Source organism: Myotis yumanensis, unplaced genomic scaffold (genome assembly GCF_028538775.1).
Source record: "Myotis yumanensis isolate MYYU_CA2020_CCGP unplaced genomic scaffold, mMyoYum1.0.hap1 SCAF_2, whole genome shotgun sequence".
Lineage (NCBI taxonomy): Eukaryota > Metazoa > Chordata > Mammalia > Chiroptera > Vespertilionidae > Myotis > Myotis yumanensis.
The window spans coordinates 190011458-190035463 of NW_027223753.1; the positions used below are offsets into that span (position 1 = coordinate 190011458).

The following is a 24006-nucleotide window of genomic DNA, read 5'->3' on the forward strand; positions in this document are numbered from 1 at the left end:
ATGCTTGAAATCTTAAACAATATTAAAAAGCAAAAATGGGCTTACCTACAATTACTGTCTGCTGGTTACTCCATAATGAGCCAAGAATGAGTGAGAAAATTAAAAGCTAAAGCATTTAGTATTTGCAAAATATAAAGAATGTAACTGCATTGGAAAGTCAGGCATTAAACCGTTAATTTGCTTTTCATTTTTCCAAAGTTTTAATTTGAGAAAAATAAGCCTGAAAGACATAAACACATTCTCAAGAACTTGCACACTTTCAGGTGATAAGTGTGTCTTTTCCATAGAGTTTGGTACATTGTTTTTGGTATTTTTCTTGTCTTGACCAGAAAATCCTGGCTTCTTAATACATGTGACTGCCTGCAGGGCCCCTGAAAAGAAAATTACTGAGACTTAAATAAGTGTTGAGGTGTGAGGGTTGAAAGGACATACATATAAGAGACATTCATTCAGTTAATGTAGCTAATCTTTCTGTTTTCATATCTTTAACTGCCGAGTAATTGTTTCCTAATTTATCTTCTACATTCCTTTATGATTGGCACAGATTGAAGGTACAGAGATTTCAATAACAGCGTTTTTTTTAGAACAACATGTTCATCTTTAAATCTTAAACTGAGCATAAGAAAAAAATATATAATATATAAAAGAGGGAAACAAATCTTTAAAAGTTTGGGTAGTGTTAAAAACACACACACACGCACGCACACACGTTCATTTTCTGTTCAATTTCAGCTTCTTTTAAAGAAGCTTCTATTTCTTTATTTCTTCCGTCTTAGATGAGTGCCTGCAATCTTAAGCCATGATTCCGGTAATATTTTTGTAAATGGATCACGATTGCATTCATACCATTAGCCTCTGAACAGATGTCAGAAAGTAAAGATTGGCTGCTTCCAGAGCTAGTAGCTGCTGCCAAGTCTCGCGAGCTTTGTCAGTAGCAGTTGATTGTAATGTCAGTGCAGTCCAATTTACAGGCTGGAGCAGCAGCTGCAGACTGCATTTCCCTGAAGTAACACATGATTTCCACGCCTTGCAAACTTTGTCATCTTTTGTTGCAGTGAGTCGGGTAAGTTGCTCTGAATTTCCATCTTTGTATAGAGATGCAAGTTTCTGTGAAACTCATTCTGTAGCAGGATCCTGATCCCTTCACGTGTTTACTGTCCCTCTTTGGTGCTCTGTGGGGGGACAGTCATTGCAAAAACACAGATGAGGCAAGTGAGCAGGCACCTGCATCACATCCTTATATTATTCAGGGAACATAGGCTGAGTCCATTGAACTGCTGAGGAAACAGTGAGTTTGTTTAACTTTGTATAAAGAACCGTAGCACTTGTGGAATCATTGTTGTGTGGGTTCTTAGTGCATTCCCCAAGCAAAAATGGTTTATGCTATTTTACCCTTAAATACCCTGTTTAGTGAATTTCTCCTTAAAATAGTTTAAAAAGGTGGTCTTAGACTACTTTTACTCTATTTTTTCTAAGTTTCATGAAAAGAATAGTTCTCTTATTGTCTGGCATGACAGGGTACTTTTCTCAATCAACACTTTACCATCTGAAACTTTAACAGTGTCAATTGGCAAAGGAAAGGTCTAAGTTTCATATAGCTAAAAGGAAAATCTATTTTCTAATTTGATTTACAAAATGTGCCCCCTTTTTCTTGCTTGTCCTCTTTCAATATGTGTGTAAATTATAGCAAAATATTTTACATTTACTATGATTTTTATTATTATAGAGACTATAAGCAAATATAGACTTCTGCCCATATTCTACTCTTGTAAACTTACCTTGATTTTGATGATGTCAGTACTTTTTTCACCAGAAGATTAAGCATTAAGTATAAATTGTATGAATGATTAAAAGCAAACTAAATGTGAAAAAATATTTCATTGTTTATGAGTTCTATTTGTATTATTATTTTTCAGATTTTAGAGTATGCCTTTCAAATGCTTATGAATATAATGCATGATAATAAGCTCAATTTGGAGCTACTATTACTAGCCTGTGTAATGCTTCCTTCCGTAATATAAACTGAAGTTCACCTGTATAAATAGTTACCTTTTTTAAGGATGAGCATGAACTTTTAGAGAGTGGCTTTATCCTTTAAATAAAAATATTTAGAATCTCTGTGAATTTGAAGTAACATGGCCTTTTGGATGCCAAATAAATTTTCTAATCAGATTTACAAAGTTCTGTTTCATTCTCCTAGACTTGTTGTTACTGTTTGTTTATAATGTCCTGCTTCTTTAATTGTAAGAGAATTATAATTGAATAGATGTCAACCTAAAAACAAATTCACCGTTCAAAGAGACTCAAGATATCTCTCTAATATTAAACGTTCAAATTATTCACACAATGAAAAGTTTGTGAATGTTCTTCCCGACTGAGGATACAGATCTTATGTTGCTGACACCTAATAAAGATTCTTCTATCTGCATACATCCTTTTAGTACCTCATGTGTATCTGAAGAATCTCTGAAAGACAGTGGTATAGTCTATTTATAAATAGACTGCCTCAGTTCCCCACTTCACTTAGCCTGCAACAAAACAAGCTTTCTAGGTTTGGTATAAAGGCTTAGTTGTTTTAACTTGACCAAATTCACTTTAGCAGTGTATGTGCTAGATCATATTATCCAAGTAGCTGTTTTACCACTATTTTAAGGGCAATTATTTTTATAAAGAAATACATATTCTATTATAACTATTTAAAATACTGGAAAATTATACTCAGAAAAAACTATTACCAATATTTGCTTGACCATTCTGTAAGAAGTACTTTGCTGGCCAATTATTTTGAAAATTTGGTTGATACTCAATTATGGAACATATGTGGGTATATATTGCTCTTTATAGCAATCATTTTCTAACACCCACATCTTCTACTGTAACAATACAATTTTCTTTTGAAAATTGGTCAAGGAATTCTGATACTACTTTTAAAATTGAAATAAAAATGCAAAATGAAGGAAATTTCTTCTTACCTTTTTTATTTTGAAAATTATATTTTTAAAAGTTTATAATGTTTTCTCAAAATTTCCATTAGATTTTTATATCCTGGAGCATTTTATAAACTTTGAATACTATGGTACTTATCTTTCAGATTTCCTCACTCCTATCATTCATTTCCTTTTTTAGTTCCAAACAATAATTCCTGCCTTTCTTTCAAATGTTATACATTATTACAATAAGTTAACTGATCTAAATTCAGATAATTAGTTGTACTTTGCATGAAAATTCACAACAGTTTTTATGATAAACATGTTAAGTATTCTTAATGTTCAAAGTGTTTATTTAATGTGATAGTAGTCAATTTGTACCAGAATTAATAAGAGAAGTACAATTGTGTCTTATTGAATATTTTAATTATTAATAAAGATTTAGAGATATAGACTAACATTTTCATAGCCACCTTCAATTATTTCTCTTTAGAATGTTTAATCATGTGATGGCATATATTAAAAATATAAACATCTCTTAATGTTAAAACTACAGAGCAACAAGTTAAGTTTGAGAATAACAGATTATGAAAAGGACAAAATAATGCTTATTTAAATACATACTGCAGCTATATAAAAAAATATTTGCTTATACTAACAATGAGTATGTGGACAAATGCATATTTGAGTATTAAAATTTAGATTTAAGAATATTGTATGTAACACTCTGCAATAGGCAACATGAAGGTGAATTAGACTTATATTGACCATGCTAACACATTTAACCTCACTAGTCACAGATACTTTAATAAATCAAATTAACAGATATTGAATAATCCCTGAGTATAAAATTTTTTTCTAAATCAGCATCTTCTCCCATGTGCTATATTATTAGCAACTGGTTTTCCATTGACATTATAATTCAGGTAGAGAAGACCTCCTGATTATTTAATATCAGAGAAATTAACTGGTATCCTATATAATAAAAGCCTAATATGCTAAGTGTCTGGTCGTCTGTTCATCCCTTCAACAAATCAAAGCATTTTGTAATATGCTAATGTATGCTAAGGCCACTCAACCACTCGCTATGATTGCACTGACCACCAGGGGACAGATAGTCGACCCAGTTGCTATGATGTGCACTGACCACCAGGGGGCAGATGCTCCAACTGGTAGGTTAGCTTGCTACTGGGGTTTGGCCGATTGGACTGATCAAGACAGACCGGACATGCCCTGGAGACCTCCCACGGCCCCTCCCCAGCTGGCCAACCTCCAGTGTCCCTCCCCAACCCTGATCATGCGCTGGTGGGGTCCCTCAGCCTGGCCTCTGCCCTCTCACAATCCGGGACTCCTCAGGGGATGTTAGAGAGCCAGTTTCAGCCCGATCCCACAGGCCAGGCTGAGGGACCCTACTGGTGCATGAATTCGTGCACCAGGCCTCTAGTATATACATAGAACTCTACTTCCAATTTTTCTTGTATAGGTCTTATAATGATAACAGATTTGTTAGTTTTCATACAATATAGGATAAAAGGCAACTATTTTATGTTACTTAACAGGCAATGAATAGATTGTCCAAAATCTCTTCTGAGCATAGACTGAGATTGAATGGAGGAAGAACCCACTAAGCAAAAAGGACCACAGAAGGGATCATGGAAACTGAAAAAAACAATAAAAGACTAAGGTTTCTTAAAGCTTCTTAACCTACTTCACATTTCTGTCAAGAACCAGCCAGCATGTACATATTTCAGAGAATACATGGGCTTGTATTTTCTCCTCTAACCAAAGTAGAAATTTTATCTGTAATAAATAGACTACCGCTAAATGCCACTTATGGTGGGGCTGTGTATGGTAAGAAGTATATATACATGCTTGAAATAAATATCCCCTATAAAATACTAAATCTTCCTTGCAAAAGTTTTATAATGATTTTTTTCAAAATGAAATAGTGTCTACTTTTCATTCCACTGTTTGTTTTTGAAATTGAAAACTAAAATATTTCCAACTGTTTCCTATCTGTTTTTTTTTTTTTACATAAACCTTTGTAGTGGTCCAAGATTTATTAGTTTTCATCATTTGTATGATTAATTAGAAGCACTACATTTTAGTTTGTTTTTATCAATAAAACATAATGCCAGATTCATAAGGCTGTTAAAACTTCCTACTTACCTCTCTTTCAGAAACCAATATGCAGAGCAAGGGTACAATCGTATGCACCCAACTTCTTTTTATGTTTCTTCTGCTCTGGATGCTCATTGGGAAATCACACACTGAAGAAGACGTCATCATTACAACCAAGAATGGTAAAGTCAGAGGGATGAACTTGTCAGTTCTTGGGGGCACAGTAACAGCCTTTCTTGGAATTCCCTATGCACAGCCACCTCTTGGTAGACTTCGGTTCAAAAAGCCACAATCCTTGGCCAAGTGGTCCAATATTTGGAATGCCACAAAATATGCAAATTCTTGCTATCAGAACACAGATCAAAGTTTTCCAGGCTTCCTTGGATCCGAGATGTGGAATCCAAATACTGACCTCAGCGAAGACTGTTTATATCTGAATGTATGGATTCCAGTACCTAAACCAAAAAATGCTACTGTAATGGTATGGATTTACGGGGGTGGTTTTCAAACTGGAACATCATCTTTGCCTGTTTATGATGGCAAGTTCCTGGCACGAGTTGAGAGAGTTATTGTAGTTTCAATGAACTATAGGGTGGGTGCCCTAGGATTTTTAGCTTTACCAGGAAATTCAGAGGCACCCGGGAACATGGGCTTGTTTGACCAACAGTTGGCACTTCAGTGGGTCCAAAAAAATATAGCAGCCTTTGGTGGAAACCCTAAAAGTGTAACTCTCTTCGGAGAAAGTGCAGGGGCAGCTTCAGTTAGCCTTCACCTACTTTCCCCTAGAAGCCACCCACTGTTTACCAGAGCAATTCTGCAAAGCGGGTCTGCTAATGCCCCTTGGGCAGTAACATCTCTTGATGAAGCTAAGAACAGAACATTGACCTTAGCTAAATTTATTGGTTGCTTTAGAGAAAATGAGACGGAGATCATCAAATGCCTTCGAAATAAAGACCCCCAGGAAATTCTTCTGAATGAAGTATTTGTTGTCCCCTATGATACTCTCTTGTCAGTAAGTTTTGGCCCAATTGTGGATGGCGATTTTCTCACTGACATGCCAGACACACTACTCCGACTTGGACAGTTCAAAAAAACCCAGATCTTGGTGGGTGTTAATAAAGATGAAGGGACAGCGTTTTTAGTATATGGTGCCCCTGGTTTCAGCAAAGATAACAACAGTATCATCACTAGAGAAGAATTTCAAGAAAGTTTAAAAATATTTTTTAGAGGAGTGAGTGAGTTTGGAAGGGAATCCATCCTTTTCCATTACATGGACTGGTTAGATGATCAAAGAGCTGAGAAGTACCGTGAGGCGTTGGATGACGTTGTTGGGGATTACAATTTCATATGCCCTGCCTTGGAGTTCACCAAAAAGTTCTCAGATTTGGGAAATAATGCCTTTTTCTACTATTTTGAACACCGATCCTCCAAACTTCCTTGGCCTGAATGGATGGGAGTGATGCATGGTTACGAAATTGAATTTGTCTTTGGTTTACCTCTGGAAAGAAGAGTAAATTACACAAAAGCTGAAGAAATTTTGAGTAGATCCATAATGAAACACTGGGCAAATTTTGCAAAATATGGGTAAGTGGCCATTGTTGTAATTGTTCTTATTTTGTTTTGTTTGTTTTGTTTTGCTGAGCTTTGCTTGGTGCTTGGTGTAGACTTCATTAAAAGCACGGGAACATTTTAAATATTTATTCTTTTTGTACTTTAGCTGATTTTGTGTTTTACTATGTAGTGAATTTCAATTCCTTGCATCAGCATGCCTGAAAGAGATCATCAAAGAACTTTTATGAAAAATATTTTCTGATAATGTTTCCAAAATACCACAGAGCACTTTAGCAATCTAAGACAGAGTTTGTATGGAAATAGATGTGTAGCTTGAGAAATAAAATTACTGTGAGCATGCCTTTTAACCTGAAAGTTCTTAATGTTCATTGGTTTAGAAAAGAGTAGAAATGTATCTTTTCACTCTCTTAAGCATGGGAACAGTGGTACCCGATAACATAAAGAAACACACACCTGCTCAGGGAAACCAAAGGCAAGATGGTGGTGGGGTTGACCTTAGAGTACAGTTTTCCATTTTATGGAATTTTTTCCCTAATAGGTTTGCTCAGAAATTTTAGGTGACATGTGCTGGACAGAAGCTACAAAGCTCCTTATGTTTATCTAAGCCGTTTTCCACTAGAGCAGTCGTATGGCTGATTAAAATCATCAGAAAACTTACCAAATAACACATTTTCCCTCATATGTTACAAATAGTGTAATATGTCTGCAAGAGTCAGGAAAAAATAATCGGTTTGAATATATATTCTAATATATTTTCTAAATATAAAAAGTATATGTACAGAAAATAGGCTTTTTCATAACTGTATTTGTAGGACAAAGATGAATTTTATACAGTGGAATACCTTATGTGAATTAGAATGAGAAAAAGTAGAAATTTGGAAATCTATTTTAAAAGCAGTGCTTATAGAAACTCACCAATTAACGGATGCATTGAGTCAATCTGTGATACTGTCTCGTATTAAAAGGAATGTTGATAGAAATATCATTCTGGTTTTCTTTTCCAATTCCCATTTGAAATTTATTTTACTCCATGTTGCAAAATACTTGTATGATGTAATTCTAAGAAAAAATGATACTAATCCACTGTGTATAAAGTTAAAATTCTTCCATCTGGCATTAGCTGCCTCTCTAATCTTGCTGCAAATCATTTTCCCCAACAATACCTGGCTGCTTGCTAGGACAGTTATCTCATGAATGCCAAAGATTTCAAGCTTAGCCTTGTTCTTGCTATGTGCCTTGTTTAGGACATCTACTCCTACCCTTTTAAATGATACAAGCCCTACTATATTTTTAAGGTCATCAGAAGCTACATGTTTCATTAAGCAGATCTTTAATTCCTAGAGTTGTAATTGCTTCAGACTACCTTTTCACTCTCATAGAAATTATTGACTGTGCCTTGTTCATTTACTATCTTTCATTGTATCCTGAGCCTCCTAAACTAGACTAAACTAGCTTCTTGGGAGAAAAAAATTGTGGTTATATTGGATACTCATTAAAGTACTGACTTGGGTATACATACTTAACTACTATGTAGTTAATGGTTGAATGAGAATCTCTAAAGGCTAGTATGAATAATAAATGTAAATCTTTATGAGGTACATGGACTATTATACTATTTAAAGTTGTGCAATATCTGTTTTAAGTGTATTTTATTGATTTAAGAGAGAGTGTGAGAGAGAGATTGTGGTGGGCTGTTTCTGTTTCCCACTACCCGCACGGGAAAACGACAGGTTCTCGAGCGGAGGAGCTGGGGATTAAGAAATTAAAGACCAAGATGCAGAAATAGATTTTAAGCTGGGGCCAGGTGGGTGCCATCCTCTCTGATGGAGAGGCGGCAAAGCGGCTGAGCCACACAGCAGGTTTATTTTAAAGGCCTAGATTTACATATCTAGTTCCGCCCCTGCCTAATTAACATGTCCAGCCTTATTGGGGAAGCATGTTCCCAGGGCGTGGCTCTGCCTATGCTGAGTTCAGCTGACAATAATTATAAGAAAATGCCTAGGTGCCTCCCAGGTGGCCCTCTACAAGAGATAGAAATATCAATGATGAGCGAGAATCATTGATGATTCAAAGAATCATTGACTGGCCATTTCCTGCACACCCCACACTGGGTATCAAGCCCCCAACCCTGGCATGGGCCTTGACTGGGAATTGAACCGTGACCTCCTGGTTCATAGGTCTACACTCAACCACTGAGCCACTTGGGCTGGGCAGGTTGTGCAATATCTTGATGTGCAATATCTTATGCCTTCTCAACATCAATTTAAATTTCTGCTTAAGAAGGATCATCTTATTTCTAGATCTGAATTAGAATTACTTAATATCTTATTCAGTTCTCTCCCTAAAGGCTATATTCAATAAGAAATCATTAAATATGTTTTTAATTCTTTCTTATAGAGATTATAAATAATTTAAGGAGGATTTCTTAAAATTATTGATTACTATAATTTCTAAAGGACTTCATATTTTGCATATTGAAGTCATTAAAGACTTTATATTTTCTCATGTCACAATGGAGAACTCTGCATATAAAATGTGGTAAATGTCTTGTTTATGGCACTCAGATAGTGACAGATGAGAGAGTAGGCTCTTTGACACAATAAAATAGAGTGCTTAATCCTCACCTCCTTCTCTGATTAACATATGTTAATGGGAAATAAATGGAGGTTGACACATTTTAATTATTATGCTAAATTCATATAAGCAAGATTATAAACCAGGAGATTAAAGTAAACTTTATAGATATCATGTTAGTTGATGAGTTTAACAAGATATAACAAGATATCATGTTAGTGGATGAGTTTCTTTATAATCTATATTTACACAGTTGAACATAGATACTTCATATTTGTTTAGAGTTGACATCATGGCAACCACAATGTTAATCTCCTGGTGTGCATTATCTTTTATCAAGGCATACTTATAGAAGCCTAGAATGGTTAACTAAACTCCAATGGAAACAAAGTTAAGTGTTAGATTTAGAGCCCTAGCTGGTTTGGCTCAATGGATAGAGCGCCGGCCTGCAGATTGAAGGCTCCCAGGTTTGATTATGGTCAAGGGCACATGCCCAGGTTATGAGCTTGATCCCCATTATGGGGTGTACAGAAGGCAACTGATCAATGGTTCTCTCTCATCATTGATGTTTCTATTTCTCTCTCTCCCTCTCCCTTCCTCTCTGAAATCAATAAAAATATATTCTTAAAAAAGTTTTAGATTTAGAAATCTAACTCTGTGGTTCTCAGTCCAGAGAATAATGTCTGCAGTGGTTTTTGAGTGTCATGACTGGGAGTGTGGTTGCTACTAAGGTAAAAACCAGGGAAGTTGCTGAATACCTTATAATGCATAGGGCAGCTTCACAACAAAGAATTATTCATTTCAAATGTCAATAAGAATATTTCTACTTCCACATTAACCAAATATGGTACATTAAGAAAGTAAAAACAGTAGAACTAGGAGTTACAATTACCATTCAAAAAAATTAGTTTCCAAGTTCATGGTTTATAAAATGTGTTAATAAATTATTCTCCTTAAATAATGTCAAGTATATAACATATGTTTCATATGATTAGGTTCAAAATAATTTTGAATTTTTCTATGTGATGTTTTATTTTGTCACTAAAATATTTAGTAGTTATTTGCTGGGATAATTTCTAGAAATTTTGCTGTGGATTTCTAATTTAATACAGTTGTAGTAAGAGATTATACACTGCAGGATTTCCTCTAAAAATTTATACAAAAGTGAAAATAATAAAATAGTTTTAGTTGATGTAAAAAAGGCTACAAAGGATTAATATGAAGGATAAATTTTTTTAAAAAGCCAGACCCACAAATGATTCTCTTTTTTAACCTTTCTTATATATAGTACATGTCTAAGCTCTATCATTGTTCTCTCAACTTTCCTTTTCACTTTGCTACTATCACTAACCTTCTTACTGTATGTATTTAATAATAATAAGCAACAACAAAATAAAAAACACAAAAATATTCACAGCACAATTTCCTGAGATGTTAACAATGTGAGAAAAGTAATACTTGCGTGTTCTCTCCTTTGTTTGCATCTGAGAGAGGCGTAACTGATCATACAGGTATCAGTAGGAAAGGGTTGCAGGGTCCAGAACCAAAGTTTTGTTTGACAAGCAAAACATCCCTGTCCATTTCCATGAACATATTGGGCAAGAAAGAACCGAATTGCTCGATATGGGAGACATTCGAGAACCGAGGTTTGACTGTATTTAAAAACGCTTATAATTTGACTTCTTGACAAAAATAAAGAAAACATTATTCTGTGGTAACATTAAATGGTGTTCAAATTTGGTATCTTTAGTTGCAGTGTTGGAGATTACTTACAAAACAGAAGCTGTGGTATATGTTAGATATTTGTTAATTAGAATTAGAACCTCTATGCATTTTGATTGTTCCTGCTTTAACCTCAATTCCATCTCGGAAAGTGAACTTAAAATCTTACCCAAATAACACACAGGTCCATATGGGCATTCCTTCCGATATCCTATAGTAATACAGGTTAAAATATCAATATAACATATCCATCAGTTATTCATCCAAGCAATAATTTGGTGAATGTCAAATTCAACTTAGCAGCACGTAAGGGCATCCTTGCAGCACCATCTCAGTGATACAGAAACTGATGAAATCAAACTCGATTTATCAGTGAAACCGGAACAGCTAAAGCAGAAAAATAAGCCAAAATCCAATAAGAGCACCATGTGAGATAGAGGAAGATATTGTTCCAGGACCCCTCTGGATATCTCCTACTGTTGTAAAGCATCTTCTGGGTGCTATGCTCTCTGGGGGCTATATTCAGAGCTCCTCTTGGACTACATCAAGGGTAGCCATTCATAGTTACACAGTCTTCCTCTCATATGTGATTACCATTTTATGTCCAATGTTAATCTTTCTATAGTTATAACCTTAGGAAAGTTATTAAAATTTCCTACATTTTTTTCTTATCTGTAAAATGGGGACATAAAAATACCTCCCTTACTGACATATTGAAATATACCTTATCAATGACAGGAAATTGCATTCCTTTTTTTCCATAAAAATATTCCATTTTTCCTCTGCTAAGTACAAACCACTTCAATCTATTTTTATCTAATGTTAAATTTGGTTTTTACCACATAATGTGCAACTATTTAACTTTCAGGCTTAACAAATTAATCGATTACATTTTCAAAGAAATAAACTGCAAAAGTGAGGCAATTAACATGCTTCTGTGTTTGTTCTTCTGGTGGTAATTTATTTCTTCAGAGCCCCTCTAAAAGGTTTGATGTTTCTTAACATGCTTTGGTCAGAAATACATGCTATGATGCAAGTCACTTTTATTTTATACTACTTTGATATCATGCAAACAAAAAAATTAATATACTTGTAAGTAACTTCACAGCATCATTCCTGCTGCTATTTTCATGTAATTTATTTATTATTTATTCATTTACATTGTAATGCACTTTACCACAAAGGAAATGATTTATTAAAATGAAACAAAAATATATTATTAAGATTTCAGTTCCAAAAAATAAAACAGTTCCTGATTTTTGTACCACTCAGCAGGTGTGATTAAACTAAATGCAAAGCCATCATTTCTTAGTGCACAAGATTTTACTGAAACAATTGAGCCATTTAAAAATAAGCATTTTTCTGTATAGTAAATTATAATAATAATTGCTAAAATTACATATTTTTCATATTTCTAGAGCAACGAACTTTCTGATTTGAATTATTTAGGAGATATATTTACATACACACACACTGAGGAATGGGTGTTTCATGTACATTACCATGACTTCATTATACCACTAGAAATGTACTCAATAATAACAAATTTTAAAATGTATAATGTGAAGTTGATTTAGTTATATTTAATCTTTAAAAGGTACATTTCTATTTTGTTTAGTTATATATGACACAAATAATAAAGTAATCAATTAAATAATATTTTAACTCTACTTATTTTTAAAATGATATATTTGTATTTTTTGTGTATTCCTTGATTTTTCCTTTCTGGAATTAATTTATGTTTCCAAAAGGCAATAGAAAAACTGAGGAAATTCAAAAAGAAAGTGTAAGTGGAGACCTAGGGCTTCTTTTGCTAAATCTCTGTATAGGAATTTAGCATGTGCCTATATCATTATATAGATTTTATGCAAAATCTTTCACCAAGAAATTAATTTTCAAGTTACACCTGAATCTACTTTTGTTATATATTTCAACTTAAAGAATAATATTCTAGGACTTCATGACAACACATTTCTTAATAAGAGATTTCTTAAATATACTCAAAGAATAAGAGCTAAAGGTATTTTTAACATGAATGGTACAATTACACTGATGAAGAACAAAATATATGAATTCTCTTAGAATAAAAAAATGCTGAAATGATGACATTATCTAACACTTTTTTTTTTAGAGGAGGAAAGTGTGGGCCATAGAAGAAAAGGGAATTGGAGCTAATAGGTGGAAGAACAAAGATTAACTATGACTCAAGATGATTAACTTTCATTTCCTTGTATTATCCACTTACCAGGCTGCTTTCACTATGAATTACTGAAAGCACTCATTAAATATACTTAGGAAATGCACTTGGTTGCAAACTTATAATTTTAACATGTTAGCATGCTGATACCTGCCTGGTTAATGTTACAGAGGTAAGGATAGAGAACAGACTAAAATTAGACATCATGACATGAAGACAGAAGTGTAAGTGTGTGAAAGTCTGTTATCTGGCCCATCTAGTCCAATTCTTATCAGGATTATAATTATATTTTCTGACAACTAATAGTTCATGTGGTTTCTAGAGTAAAGAAAAAAATCCTTACCCTCAAGTTCTGTAATTATTGTGGTACATTATCATAATTAACCTAGCTGGGGCATTTTGATGACTTTGCAAAAGGGCGAGGGTTCAAATCCCTTTGGATTTATTTTATCGCTGTCATGATGACATTAATGTTCTATTACTTCAAATCTTTTCATTCCCCCTTAGGAAATAGGTGAGGGCTTGTTTTACAAGAAATGAAACAATAAATGTTAGCTTGGGTGTTCCTGTTATAGTACTTATAGTTTACCAGATAAAATATAAATGTAGGTGAAAAAACATATATGCATTAGTGTAATTTATTAGAAAAGGAAGAATTACATTATGGGACAATTTAAAGTGTACATAAGATCACTTGCAAAACCATTTCAGAGTGCAGCTATATTTTACCAACAGTGACAGTGGAAGGAGAAGAAGAAACCAGATCCCCAAAGGGCTACATCTATGAAATAGCTATAAACCTAAAATATGTTTGACTAAGTGCTTCAAAATACTCTATCACAGTGAAGAGGGGAACAGCTAATGTTTTTGTAGTATAAGGGCGCTCATTGAAAAATGAAAAATCCTATTTATTGGATCCATATACTTGGAAATGTGATTTGTTTTCTATGTTTTTCCAAGTGCGTTCTGTATTTGGAAAAACTATAACATTTGTAAATCTTAACTTCAGTCAGACATTAGAATTAATTAATCAATTATGCTTTATTAAAAGCATAGTAAAAATATAATACTTTAAAAGTCTTGTCAGATATAAAGTAATAACTTCAAATTTCACAAAGAACAAAATGCACTGACTAAATATTTTCTCTTAGCTATTCCACACTGAAGTCTGGAATTCAAGAGAGAGATTGAGACTAGAGATAAATTTGATACCTAACAGCATGAAGATGGTATTAAGAGCCATAGGACAGGATTATATCATCTATGGAGGTTGTAGACAGAGCAGGTGTCTGAGTACTCCAAGGTCAGATGTCAGGAGGAAGAAGAGCAACCAGCAGAGATAACACATAGCCAATGAATTAGAAGAACAATTAGTGCATAATATCTCCCCAAGACCAAATGAAGAAAACATTCAAGGAAGGAGCTATTAACTGTATCAATTATGGAATGAGTATAATGAAAACTATATGAAATTGTATATAAAGGTCTGTGGATTTGGAAATATGAAGGTTACTGGTGTCTAAGATGTGATATTTTGAAGGAACGGTGGGAACAAAAACCTTAATGAATATTCCACACACAAAAAAAGGGAGACAAGGAATTAGAATTGCAGCTTGGATCAAGTTTGTCAAAGAGCTTTACTCTGAAGTGAAATGATTGTTTTTGCTTTTATACGGGGAATATTGCAATATGTTTCTGGGCTGATGGGACTGGTACATTGATTAATGTGACTAATTTGGTTTTGTGTCAGCATTGTCATTATCTATCTGTTTTCTTCCATCGCTTATTTCATTGTAAGAAAACAGTGCACCTAAATACAATGCAAGCCACTTGGTTAGAAGTCAGGCTGTTAGTAACTTGGATTTTGTGGAGCACAAACGGAGGAAATCAAGAGACGGGACACAAAGGAAAAATAAAAACACCACCCATATATTTTGAACACCAAAAAAGGCTTTCGTGAAATATTTTTGATATAGGGGTGGGCAAAGGTATGTTAATAATAATAAATATAATAATAAATAAATAATAATACAGGAATAAGCTGTGTTTCCTATACTGACAACTATACCAGTAGACCTACTTTTGCTCACCCTATATTTATTCCACATAAAGGGTTGTATTTTACCATTTGGAACCTATTGGCTTGTCATGTGACCTAAATTCTAAAGAACTAACCTTTTATTTTTGAAGATGAGAGACAAATTGGAAGCAGCAATGTTCTGAGAACTAAGGTAGGAAGCAAGCAATTTTACAATAGTCCCAGAGGTCAGAGACTAACAGCAAGACAAGCAGCTTGGGGAAAAACCTTGGATATGTGAGCTAGTAAAAGTAGTAACAAAATATTGACCCAGGTACCAAGTGTTGTAGTGTCTTCTATGTGTCCTTTAGTATTCAGGGAAATATGCGATGTCAGAAAAATTAATTTGTTAAAATAAAGTGAATATGTCATAATAAAAATAACTGAGCCCTTGAGTAATATTATTAAATAAGTATTTAACCAACAAATACACTTATTCAATGTAATATTATTCTTATTATTTAGCATTATTGTGTGGTCAGTATATGCCTCAGAAAGTACTGACCAGGGCTGGCCGATGTGGCTCAGTTGGTTGGAGTGTCATCCCATACACTAGAGGATAGCTGGTTTGATTCTGGTCAGAGCATATACACAGGTTGCGGGTTCAATCCCCCACTGGGACATGTACAGGAGGCAACTGATCAGGGTTTCCCCCCTACATAGATGTATGTCTCTCTCTCTCTCTCCCGTCCTCTTGCTCTCAAATCAATAAACGCATATCCATGAGTGAGGATTTAAAAAAAAAAAAGTACTGACCAAATAGCCTTTGGATTAATCACTTTAAGCCCATTGTGCTATTTGTGTGAATAATATTAATTAAAATTTATTAACCACTAAGGACTGGCTTTGCGCTCAGCACTTCACTTTCATTATGATAGCTCTCTAGGGAAATGTGATCGTCATCAACAGGTGGTGACAAGGATACTGAGGCTTAAAGAGCTTAAGCTGCTCAAAATTCCGCAGATATTTATCAGTAGAAGCCAGAGGTACAATGTGAACCCTGTGGTCGGATGGAAACCAAGTACATCGTCCCTGTACTTTGCTCCATTTCTATAAAATTTTTGTGTACCCGGGGGAAAGAAAATAATAATTAAATCTCCTTTTTCTTTATCTCTAGTATAGGAATACTAAAGTCTATTTCCTGAGTTATCATGGAAATTTGAAAAAATATATGTAAAACACATCACATATTTCTAGACACATACCAAAGTAGGGTTACCAGATAAAGTATAGAATACCCAACTAAATTAGAAGATCAGCTCAAAATTTTATTATTATTATTATTATTAATTATTTTAGTACATGTCCCATAAATCTGCATAGAGCATACTTACTAAAAAAAGTTACTTGTTCAGTTGAAATTCTCATTTGACTGGGTGTGTTTTGGGTTTTTATTTTTTTATTTTTCTAAATCTGGTAATTCTAACTGCATGTCAGATGTACTACATAGAACTGAAAATAGTCCCTAGGAGTAGGGGTTAGTGAAACTGAGAAACATTCAGTGAAGGGCCCACAATTAGTGGGATGAACAGTAAAAAAAAGAACACTAACCTGAGTTGGCTCTCACAACTGGATCAGGACAGCAGGGATTGGTAAGTGTGGGTTTTCAAGGGATACCCTGAATTTCTAATGTCCTGGCTATAATTCTCAAGATTGGTTCTGGGTTGGAGCTAGGAGAGCTCAGCTTGCATGTTAGGGTTTCCATAAAATGTTAAGTGAGCTGTGGAAAGTAAAGATTAATATCAGAAGGGCAAAAGCTCATCTAAATGTTAATATAGTAAAATGATCCATGCAAATATTTGATAATTTAATATCCAAAAGAAGAATATAATAAATTAGTTCAACAACAAAAAAGTTCTACTTATATATTAATACATCTTTAAAATTTCATTGGTATATAATCTAAGTGAATTTTGAAATAGCGAATGATTTCAGAGAGGAAGGGAGAAGGAGAGAGAGATAGAAACATCAATGATGAGAGAATCATTGATCAGCTGCCTCCTGCATGCCCCACACAGGGGATGGAACCTACAACCCAGGCATGTGCCCTTGATCGGGAATCGAACCGTGACCTCCTGGTTCATAGGTCTATGCTCAATCACTGAGCCATGCCACCCGGGCGAGTCTTCCACTTTTGAGCAAGATTGTTTCATTGCTTGTGTTTTTATATTGCACAGATTAAAATTTAACATAGCTGCTGTTTCCATGACTGATTGAAAAAAATAAAAGACTTATTGTATTTATTTTAGCTATTGATATTGTACTGCAGCAGCTTCACTTCATAATTCATAATTCATAATTGCCGTGAAATAAATTTCAGTCAATTTAAACTAAAACAAGTAAAATACAAGCAATAAAATGAAACCAGAGGAAACCATCACTACCAACATTAACTGCATGCTTTCATGTGTTAACTTTGAGTCAGATGTTTCTGTTCTTCCAGAAATTCCACTTCAGTTTTATCCTCTGATCTTAGCACAGTTTGTCTTATATAAAAGCACCGCACCAGTTATTTATGTAATGGTAAACTAAAGAATAAAAAACATTTTAAGAGATAAAAGGAATAACAGCTAACAGCTTGCTTCAAATACTGCTAAGGAAACCAACATCTAAAACTCCTACTAATTTTAAACAGAAGAACTTGATTTTCCAGATGGGCCACTGAAGCAGAGCTGATGACGCAATGCATCCTTACTCCCAGGGGCAATTTGTCTAGTGGTGTTCAGTGTCCCAGTATTTCCTCAAAGTGGAAAGCTGACAACAAAACAACATGCCCAAGGACAAAATGGGCACAAACATTATAAAGTGACTAGAGGCCCAATGCACGAAATTCTTGCAAGGGAACACCTTCATGGCCCCAGCTGCCTTCACAGCCCCATCCCCCTCCTGCACCTGCCTTGGCTTGGCGCTTCCTGCGCCTGCCACCACACCCCCCTTTTCAGTTCCCCAGTTCCATGGAGCCCCCCAATGACCGCTCCACAGAGGGTGGCCTGAGCTATGGGGTGATGGCAGGTCCCCCCAACCAATCGCATCGCACCAGCCTTGGCTGGCCTGGCACCAGTATGTGTCATAGTGTGCCATCCGGAAGGTTGTCTAGATGGAGATGGTTGTTCTGCTGTTCGGTCCTTTGGTTGATTTGCATATTACACTGTTATTATTATAGTTAAAGCTATGCAAAGCCTGCAGTGAATCCCTTAAAATGCAACATTAGCACTCAAATAAAGGAAGTATATATACTAGAAATAACTCTCCTGGGCACTATATATAGTGCATATGAAAATACTTTGATGGGCATATTCTACCTAGTAGAGACAATATGGAAAACTTTCATGAAACTTTCTGAGTGAATTTGTGTCTGCTGCCAGAAAACCACAACTCAGAAGAATATTATTTGTAGCTTATATTGAGTATAACTATAGATAATAAAACTAATTCTTACTGTCAGATGTCTATTTTTAAAAAATTCAGTAAGCTAAATATAGTCTGCATTAAACATACTATTTTTGTCCCCTGAATTAATCTCAACTTCTGTAATTGGAGCAAAAATAAAGAATGTATTTACTTATTTATTTATATTTAAATTGCATTTCATTTCTTTTTCCCATCAACATTTATCCCCCTATACTCTCTTCCACTTCCACCCACTCGAAATTGTATATAAAGCAGTTAATACAATTCTGTAGCATAGCAATAATAACTAAGAATTACAATTTTAATATTACTAGGAATCATAAACATAAAACACCATTCTAATAATGTGTAAAACTCTACTGACTCTTATGACAGACCAAAAAATAGTGGCATTTTCAATAAGTTATGATAACAAAATAATGCTTATCTTGATAATACTATTTTTTAAAATGTATTTAAAATGTATCTAAAATGTATTTGATGGTTAAGGAAATTTAAATAAGGGTTATGCTCTACTAGACATGCTTAGTCAACTTTTACTATTATAAAAATTTGGTACTCATAAAAACCATACCACCTCTCTTGGAGAAACGTGTATAGTGTCACATTGTGTATGTTAGCTTGGAAGGTACTGTAACATGAAAGTATGCTACTCTTGGATTATAAAAAATACATTTTAATATGTGTGAGATAGTTAGGGGGGAATATAGTTAAGACACATTTGCCTTATACCACTGATAAACATTCTAAATATGAGCAGTGGATCTAAATAGTTACATCAGATTATTCAGGCACATACATAATGTGAAACAACATATTGTAAAGCATCTTGAATGTCAAAAAAAATCTTTAACATCTACTTATTCATACTAAATTTTTATTATATAACAATGTAAAGAATAAAAATTGTTTTTTAAGTATTTAAGTTTTAATTAGTATGGCACATAAGAAACCCATGAACATTCAAATTTGGCAGTAGTGTGGTCTTGATGTAAAATTTTAATATTTCATAACTTTATGAAATATTATGTAAAGGTATACTTTACATAATATTTAAACCATATGGAAATTAGATTTTTCTATTTTAATACCTGGAATTCAATATTTTCAATCATATTGCTTTTGTTAGCCATTCAAACCCCCAAATAGCCTACAGAAAACAAAGGTGAAACATTTTTACACCATAGAAAAAAATTTATAGCAGTTTTGTCTTCCACAACCTAAATACCAAATAACACTCTTTTATCATAAAAGGGAATAATTTTATAATAACTTAAGAAATACATATAGATTGCCCAGCCGGAGTGGTTCAGTGGTTGAGCATAAACCCATGAATCAGGAGGTCACCATTTGATTCCCTGTCAGGGCATTTGCCCTGGTTGCAGGCTTGGTCCCGGGTAGGGGGAATGCAGAAGGGAGCCGATGGATGTTTCGCTCTCATATAAATGTTTCCCTTTCTTTTGCCCTCCCCCTTCCTCTCTCTAAAAATCAATAATTTTTTTAAAATTTCCCATCATTTTTATCTTAATCATTTTAAATAACTATCTCAGTGTACTGTGCAGTGATAACTTTTTTAAAAAACTATAAATATTTTTGTGTTAAATATGATTGTGTATCAGGTAGGGATAACTTCAATTATATTTCCTAGGAAACTTATTAGACAAACAAGTTTCTAGAAAATATTAATTTACTTTAAAATGGTCTTTGTTATGGAGATTGCAGCCAAAAAAAAGGAAAAGGAAAAGAATGTTATATGAAGTCATAAAGATAAGCAAATAAATATTATAATTCAACTATAATTTACCTAAATCTAAAGAATTCTTCTAAACTTGTGAAAATATGCCACATGCTAGAAAATTGAATAAACTAAAGCGAGGAACCTAACAAAACTTTTTGTTGTTGTTATTCTGTAATATTTATCTCAGAAATAAGAGAGACATGGAAATTACATACTACTTGAGTTTTCATCTCCATTTCATCAAACAAATGGGAAAAATATCATGGATTATTAAGGAAAATATGATGTATCATTGTTGTTTTAAGGTAAAGGTTTGATAGTATCTATTTAACCTATCCTGCCAAAGACATAGCACATTAATAATAGTTGTTTCTAAGATTACAGTGTTCTTGTCAAGCTATTTTCTCTAATTTTACAACTGAGTTTTTCATAATTAACAGATGGAAAGAACCCAATTTGGTCATTAGAACAACCAGAACAAAATTTAATCATTTTGACTATTATTCAGGCAGATTAAAATAAACTACATAATTACTATGATAAAGATGCTATTGCAACATTATTCGGGCATCTAGTTCTAGGCCTTTTTTGGTTTTCTGATATTATGAACATCGATAATGATTATAAAAACAAATATTTTATATTAAATTTTACTCCACATCTCTATAATATTTTATAAATTTATTCATGAAATAAATATATTGAAAACCAATCATGTGTCAGGCACTATGCTAAATGTTATGGAAAACATAGTACAGAATAAAACACAGATCTTCCACCAAGGTGATTACCACCTAATGCTGGAAGAGAGCAACAAATAAGCAATTTACCATACATAGTGGTAAGGAGTGTAATATGGCTAAGTTCTATGGGATAAAATATAGAAGAACTGCAATCCAGTCCTAGAGTCTTATGGAAGGATATCTTTCTCAATGAATCAGAGTCTTTTGGGAAGATAAAATATTGCTTGCAAAGACCCAAATGTGATAGAGATAGCAAGAGAAAGTAAGAAGGCAGGTGTAGGGAGACATGAATATGGAGAGGTATGCAGAAACAGGTCATAAATTTTGTAAACTCAGCTATTTGGGGATTATATTTCCATGTGGAAACATTTTGTTCTGTTTGTTTTCTTGTTTAAATCAGCAGAGAATGCTATCAAATTTGAATTTTAGGAAGCGCATCCTGTCCGCAGGGGAGAGGATGGCTTAGAGGTGAGCAATAAAACTGACAGGAAGAATGATTTGGAGGTGTATTGCAATGGTCCAGGGCAGCAATAACAATGACCTAGATTAGCAAGGTTATGCTGAGAATAAAAAGATCAAGCTGACAATGGATTTGAGAGATTCAATGGATATAAGTCATGGTGTTCGGTGATTCATTAGACATAGAAAGTGTGTGAGAAGAAAGGGAAAATCAATAAATGTTATCCAGTTTTCTGACTTGATTAGCCAGAACCTTTTGCTGAGTTAGGTACTTGTGGAGGACAGGGTTAAATTTTTGAGTTCGGTCCTTCACACATGGAGTTAGTGTCTATGAGACATCTATGGTGATAGGTTGAGTAGGTACTTGTATATAAATGGTAATTTAATTAATTGGATTAGGTATGATCACTAATTATTTTATGTAGAATGACAAGAGATAGAGACATAGAATAATTATCAATACACAATGTCAGGAAGGAACAAAAGGTGCCTGAAATTCAGAGTAAGAAGAATTGCCTAGAAAATTAGAAGAGAAAAATAAAGGAAAACAAGAGAAATTTATGATATTTTTGAAGGTGGTGAAAGTAAGTTTGTCAAAAAGAAAGGTAAAATATTGACAAAGTAAACACTAACAAAAGCACATGACCTTTAACATTTAATGATTCAGGTGATTGTTTGTCATCCATCTGTGCTGTGTTTAGATCTCCAAAATTATATGAAGAGAGATAAACTTCTCTCCATCTGCCTATACACATATGAGTGTGCATGCATTAAGATAAATATTCAAAATATGCAGCAAAACTTCTTATGGCACTAATAAATATAACCTTGTGCTTAATTTTTTTGAAATAGATTTGTGTTCCTTTAATAACCTATCCTATCTAATAAACTGGGAATATGCTAATTGACTCTCACACCATTGCAAAGATGGCGGCACCCACAGCCAATAAGGAGGGAATATGCTAATTGACTGTCCCACCCTCAAAGATGGTGGCACCCACAACCACAAGATGGCCAGCAGGGGAGGGCAGTTGGGGGATATCAGGCCAGCAGGGGAGGGCAGTTAGGGGCGATTGGGCTGGCAGGGGAATGGTTAGGGGTGATTAGGCTGGCAGGGGAGTGGTTAGGCATTGATCAGGCGGGCAAGCAGAAGTGGTTAGGGGTGATCAGGCAGGCAGGCAAGCAGTTGGGAGCCAGCAGTCCGGGATTGTGAAAGGGTCCCAGATTGGAGAGGGTGTAGGCTGGGCTGAGGGACAGCCTCCCACCAGTGCAAGAATTTCGTGCCCCAGGTATCTAGTGCTGAAATAAACACTAATCAACTTTCCACTTTTCCAAACTTCCACACCCTTCAACTGCTCCTTCTGGGATTCCCAGTCTGACAACAAGCTTCACTGCAGTTTCAACTTCTGAACATTTTCTTTGCACTTTGGCTTTAAGAGATGTCTGGCTAATCCTGGCAATTCTTTTTCCCCTTCAGCTCATTCAAATAATCCTGCTTTTATTTCACCATGCATGTACCACAGAGTTGTATGTACATACATATCTTCCTGAATTCTCATTACTGTTTTAAATATTATTTCTTGCTTCTGCCTCAGAATAATCCAATTCACTGAAGCAGATTCTTTCAGATGATACTATGCTATTCCACTTTCCTATATTTCTGTAGCCATCTGCTTAAATACAAGTGAATCCTACTCATTCACTGGAGATTTTTAGCATCTAGCTTACTTTCCTTCTCTCTATCATAAATAATGTAATAGTTTTAAATTATTTCAGTGATCATACTAATAATCCACCCAATGATTTAACTCTTCTTTCAATCTTCCCTCCTGCAGGAATTACAGGCTTATTTATGAATAAATATAAATTGCAATCAAATAGCTCAATGTGCCTGTAAACACACACACACACACACACACACACACACACACACACACACAGTGCTAATAAATTGAAGACCTTAAACTCAAGGTCTTTAATGTAGCCTAGTATTAAATGTCCTTGACTAATTAATTTTCCAAAATTATCTACAGAATATTTATATTTTGTCTCTCATCAAAGCTTAAAAATTCCTCTTCCAGTCCTATTTTCAGTTATATATTTGCATTTACACTGAGAACAATACACCCAGACTTAATCAGCTCGCCATATCCACCAACCTATCAAAATCACACCAAAGAACTTTACCTTCCTTCTGTGAAATGTATTCTGTCTCTCATCTCTATCTAGATTCTCCAAAGTCCATTCACTCATAACTATGAAAACTTGGCTTTTACAATTATTTTTCTTCTCTCCTCCATCATCATTTTTTTCTCTACTCTATCATTCCTATTATTTTACTAATATGCAACATCTCTAATCTTGAAAAAAGACCTCACAGTGTTCAATGGTTACTTCCTCACTTTCCTAGTCTTTTTGACAGCAAAACTCTCTAAATGAGCTATCTCTACCAAATGCTTACTTTT

At 34.3% G+C, this 24006-nt stretch overlaps 1 protein-coding gene across 4 annotated transcripts in view; it reads left to right on the plus strand.

Annotated features, from left to right (window-relative positions):
- The first annotated feature begins 976 nt into the window (after window positions 1-976).
- Window positions 977-24006, plus strand: part of BCHE (butyrylcholinesterase) — a 54223-nt gene continuing 31193 nt past the window's right edge. For 3 of the 4 annotated variants that reach the window (XM_070406870.1, XM_070406869.1, XM_070406872.1), the window contains exons 1-2: window positions 977-1063; window positions 5108-6632. In XM_070406870.1, the coding sequence (XP_070262971.1) occupies window positions 5116-6632 (1517 nt within the window). In that variant the 5' untranslated portion in view covers window positions 977-1063; window positions 5108-5115. Of the gene's footprint in view, window positions 1064-5107; window positions 6633-24006 lie in introns of those variants that run through there. The other variant, XM_070406868.1, reaches the window with a different exon arrangement.